The sequence below is a fragment of the Abramis brama genome (genome assembly GCF_963993115.1).
Source record: "Abramis brama genome assembly, chromosome: 20".
NCBI lineage: Eukaryota > Metazoa > Chordata > Actinopteri > Cypriniformes > Leuciscidae > Abramis > Abramis brama.
The window spans coordinates 33,256,800-33,261,953 of NC_139982.1; the positions used below are offsets into that span (position 1 = coordinate 33,256,800).

At 39.7% G+C, this 5,154-nt stretch overlaps 1 protein-coding gene across 1 annotated transcript; it reads left to right on the forward strand.

The window, feature by feature from the left end:
• Positions 1 to 2,845: 2,845 nt before the first annotated feature.
• Positions 2,846 to 5,154, forward strand: LOC311071309 (uncharacterized protein). The gene is made up of 6 exons (XM_084095663.1): positions 2,846 to 3,097; positions 3,336 to 3,437; positions 3,519 to 3,572; positions 3,801 to 3,917; positions 3,994 to 4,098; positions 4,979 to 5,154. The coding sequence occupies exons 1-6, from the start codon at positions 2,962 to 2,964 to the stop codon at positions 5,131 to 5,133; spliced, it is 669 nt and encodes a 222-aa protein (XP_083951789.1). The 5' UTR covers positions 2,846 to 2,961; the 3' UTR covers positions 5,134 to 5,154.

Sequence of the window (5,154 nt, forward strand, 5' to 3'; positions counted from 1 at the left end):
AAGTGCCAACTAGTCTCTCCCTATGGAGGATCCCTTTACCAGTACTTTGTTTAGGCTTGGTTTGTAGGGAATTCCAAACCTGCACACATATATTCAAACGCACATAACTATAGAACCAATTCTTAATGCGCATGTGAACGCCATCAGCGTTTCTCACAGGTTCGCGTTTAAAGTTTGTGTAGAGAGAATGGTGTCGTCTTAGCGGCCCCTAATTTAATAACAAATGATTGTTGCGACGGAAGCGAATCAATCAAAACTAACTTTAGCTGGAAAATAACTTTATTAAAGAACCGCTATAAAGCCAAAACAATCTCTGTTACCTTAAATTATATCTCTGTAAAGCTGCTTTGAAACAATCTACATTGTTAAAAGCGCTATATAAATGAAGATGACTTGACTTGACTTATGTTCAAAAGGGCCATCTTCGTAATTGTACTGGTAGCCGACTCACTTCGTTTATGTAAAGTTGGCACATATTCCAGACAACGAAGATTCTCAGGGTTAACCCCTCTCTTCCTGAAACGCCGTTGGGAATCTTTCATCCCCGTTGACAACACCCAGCGCTGAGGAACAACCATAACCAGGTAAGAGTACCTTTCATTCCAATGACACGAAGATAGACACCTGAACGATGGGTCGATGACATCCACCGTACAGCCCGAATACATGGTCGGACAAGCCGCTGATGCACGCGCTATCGCCCGCGCTCGTCTCCGTGTCACCATGTAACCACCCAAAGTTTGGTTACTGTTTTTTTTTGTAATACCACTACTATGCAGTAGGGGGCTCTATGTATCATGTTCTCTTGTATATAGCCAGGTGAGAGAAGAAGTCAGGTTACGGTGTGGAAAGGGAAGCATGGTTCTTCTCTCTTAGTTCACCCAATCTGTTTAGAGTCCAGGTTGAGAAACTATTGTTTCAAGCTCAACCAAGTAAGTGTTTTTCTTTGTCTGATTTATGTCAACGGTGGTTATTTCATGTGTAAGCTGTGTTTAGTTGGGTTTTACGGATGTTGTTAGTTTTGAAACCAGCGTGCTAATGCTAGTATGTATATGATGTTTCATTAACAAAGTTCGGGAGGAGCACGTTCAAATAATCAATCAATCAATCAATCAATCAATCAACTCATCAAACAATTACCATGTCTACCCTATCAGCATGAGAGGAAGCATATATATATTCACTCTGTCAACTCGCCTAACTTCCTTGACAATTTTCAGCATCCCTCCACCACCCCGACTCCTCACTCTTGGCTTGTTCTTTTACAGCCAGGAATACGGGGGGAGTACTCTGGGTTCGGGCCGAATACCGAGCCGGAGCCCTCTCCTCGGACAGCACGCCAAATATGCATTTATTCTATCTGACTTATTTGTAACTTGTGAAGTTTTGTTTGTAGAAGGACTCTTTGAGTATCATCTATTTTCCTTTTGTCGGTGAGGTTCAAGATTGAAATTCGAACTGGAACATGAGTTCCTAATGATCAGGGGCTTCAAAGCCTGACTGCGTTCATTTGGGATTTGGAGTCATTGTGGATGTTACTAATTGCTGCTTCACCTCGGTCACGGGACTATTATTCCATTCCTCTCCATCACTGCAAATGGAACAATTGATTCTATGATACAAAACTTTGGATGAACTCTGGATCAATGAACTAATGTTATCAGTTCTTATTATTATTGCTACCTATCAATGACAGTATTGCATTTGTGTGAATCGTTGGGGTTTATGTTATTGTATATTGAGTGTTTGCTGGGTGGTGTCTATGTAAATATACTGGGTCGTAAAATGGGTTGTATGATATAAACTGAAAGTATTTCTATTGGTGTGTTGAGGTTTATCTTTGAACTGTTTACACTCTTTATATTCTTAAAACAAGTTTGGTCTGTGAGTCCCTCCCTCAAAATGATCTTGTAGCATGTCTCACTAGGAGTGGATGGGGAGACTGTTACAACCACCACACCCCGCGCTTGCCGCGTCTCCTATTTCGTTTCCTTCTGTTATGACAGCAATCTGAGGGGCCGCACAGATACACCGATGCACAAGCAGTTAATGGGGGATCACAAGGCCATTGTCCACGTGAGTAGCCTCTGTAAGCTTCCACCGCCGACTCTCGAAGACATAGTAGAAAATCACGCTCATACACTTGGAGAGAGCTGACTCGCTGTACCAATAATGCTTAAAACAGGACTAAAACATAAAAGACAAACAGAGACCGACGGCATGCCGAATGAATCACAGGCGCCATCTTGTCAACTTTAATTAAATCACACAATTTAAGCTTACAGAGGCTACTCAGGTGGACAATGGTCTTGTGATCCCCCATTAACTGCTTGTGCATCGGTGTATCTGTGCGGCCCCTCAGATTGCTGTCATAACAGAAGGAAACTTTTCCGCTCCGTGTGTGCGCCGTTCTCTTTGTTCCGTGTGTGTGTGTGTGTCGGCGCTCTGCGCTCTCTGCTCAGTTCTGTCGTTAACGGCCCAAATGCTCGAATCATGTACCGATCGGTGATCACGCACTGGAAAAGCAAAGTCCGCTCAAATAACTTGAAATTTAGCGGTGGATAAACGCAAATTAGCGGTGGGTAAATGCTATTTCCGAATTTTGGGAGGTGCGCAAACGGCGTTTTCGTGCGTTTAGCCTCCACTACATCCCTGGTTAGGGTTAGGTGTTAGGGTTCGGGTTAGGAGAATAAGTTGACTTGTAGTTGCCAAGTTCCTTATAGTCAGTAGAATATCTGTTGAGGAGCATCTGATGTCAAAACTCTGATGTCTGTGTGTGCAAGAATAAAGCTCTTCAAAGACAAGAGGGTTTGGACACTCTCACACTCTCTCACACACACACACACACACACACACACCGGCGAGTTTAAACGGAGGAAGTGAAACTATCATCACTGTGTGCATCAGTGCAGTTATTACTAGATCCTGAGGGAATATAGTTAAAGTTCGAGCACATTCAACATGAGTTTCCAGATCTACTTTACACATTTGGTCAACGGACACCTGGGAACACCAGTTTCTGTGGCGAATTCAGAAGAGGAGTTCAGGAACACCACAGTGCAGGAGTTAAAGAGAAAACTCATTCCTGAAGACCAACGTAAGTCCAACACTTCAGTCTTCTGTGTACATTAGCTAACATATGTGAAGTAGATTTATGTTAATAAAGAAAGATCTGCATTCAGATGTAGACTCCTATAAATTGAGAAGCCTGAGATTGAGACGTTAGCAAATAAATAACATAATTCAGAAAGCACATATTAATGAGGAAAACAGTGCTCTCTGATATTGTGTGTGTGTGTGTGTGTGTGTGTGTTCTCTGTTCCTCATGTTTCTAGACACTATTCTTTGCTACCGCTTCAACACACTGGAGGATGATCACACACTGGGTTTCTACGGCATTAAACATGAGGATCATATTATCGCAGTGCGCCATAGAAGTATGCATTATTTACACTAGTATCTGACATTATTAAAAGCATTTATTTATAGTCTTACACTAACAGACCTTTTCACTTCAGTCTCCGTTAGAGAGAAACGCCCGAGAGACTCTTCTCCTGTTCACGAGTCGACAGGTCAGCTTCACAATCCCACAAATGCTTGTTTTCTCTATCAGTGGATTTGCATTACACACATCTTTATAATAACATGTTTACAGCGTTTACACACATCAGGCCTTTTTTGTTGACATTTATTTTTCTTTTTTATGAGTTTTGTGCTTCATTTTGTGGCAATATAACCTGTAACTTTATTATGATGAGTGTAAAATACTTTTGATTATTGTGTTCGCTGTTTCTTCACAGTTAAAAACTCTAAACTTGACAACTCTGATCTGAAGCCACTGGAGGATGATCACACACTGGGTTTCGGCATTAAACATGAGGATGAAGTTACAGCAGCAGAGACAGCATCCAGTGGACGTATGCATTACACTAGTATATGAAATTATCAAAGCATTTATTAATAATCTTAAACTAACTGAGCTTTTCATTTCAGTCTTCTCACCGTCATCAACGAGTAGCTCTGAATGGGAAGAGTCAGGTTCACTTCTTGTTCCTCTTTTGAGACCCACAGTGGATTTTCTGATTAGTTTTGATGCAGGTCAGTTTCTCTTCTGAGTGTAAAGTCCACAAATGCTTATTTTCTCTCTCAGTGGTTTTGCATTACACACATTTATAAAGGCACTGATAGACAGATCTAAGGCAAACAATCATAATCTCCACATCGTCTCACAGTTTGTAATATTTTCTGTCATTATTTAAATCACATTACACATTTGTTCAGAGTTATCTGGTGTTTAATAATGTTCTCAGAACATCAGCACTAAATATTATTTATTCATCATTAATGGAGCTTTTATTCTGAAACATTTCAGGTGGATGTTCATCTAACGTTTTTTTATTTTATTTTTGCTACTTGTTTCAGAATATTTAATATTCATAAGTAACGTTCCCATAATGTTTGAAGAACGATAATATGGAACGTTCTCTTAATGTTTTTAATGTTTCATATCTTAATGGGAACATCAGTAAAACATTCTTAGTGCATTTCTTTGATGAACTGAGTTTTTATGGCGACTTCTCAAAATCATATTGCATTTTTACTGTTTCATGAGTTTTATTCTTCATAATTGTGTTATTGTTGAGTTTCTCTTACTGATGAACACATATAGTGTAATAACATGCTCTCTATGATGCTGTATGATTGACATTTCTCTTCTTATGAACATTAACAGTGGAAAAGTGCACAAGTTTAGTTTGTGATGAAAACTTCACAGTTTGTGTCTATACAACAATGCACAGAAATGAACAATTATCCCACATATCCTCTACATAATATACATGTAAACTTTATTATGATGAGTGTAAAACATGTTGAATTATTGATCCTTCATACAATTAAAGTTAAAGGTAGAGATTGACAGATTCACGACACGATATTATTCAGTTTCTGACGGATGTTTTGTTCTGCTCCACATCAGCTCGCAAACGTACATCATCTCACACAGGTTTTTCACGGCTTGTCAGACAAATAAGATCCAAAACAAGACATCCTCCTCCTGAAGATGAAGATAAAGTAATTCCCAGGTCCCAGTCTATGGATAATTTATTACTTGACATGAATCAGCCTCAGTGAACCCAGTGAATAATGTTGAAT

What these genes read in the sequence shown, in the direction of transcription:
- LOC311071309 (XM_084095663.1), top strand. Translation starts at nt 2,962, where the DNA reads ATGAGTTTCCAGATCTACTTTACACATTTGGTCAACGGACACCTGGGA. An exon ending in TATCGCAGTGCGCCATAGAA is followed by an intron (nt 3,438 to 3,518) that starts GTATGCATTATT and finishes TTTTCACTTCAG; the next exon opens with TCTCCGTTAGAGAGAAACGC. An exon ending in AGAGACAGCATCCAGTGGAC is followed by an intron (nt 3,918 to 3,993) that starts GTATGCATTACA and finishes TTTTCATTTCAG; the next exon opens with TCTTCTCACCGTCATCAACG.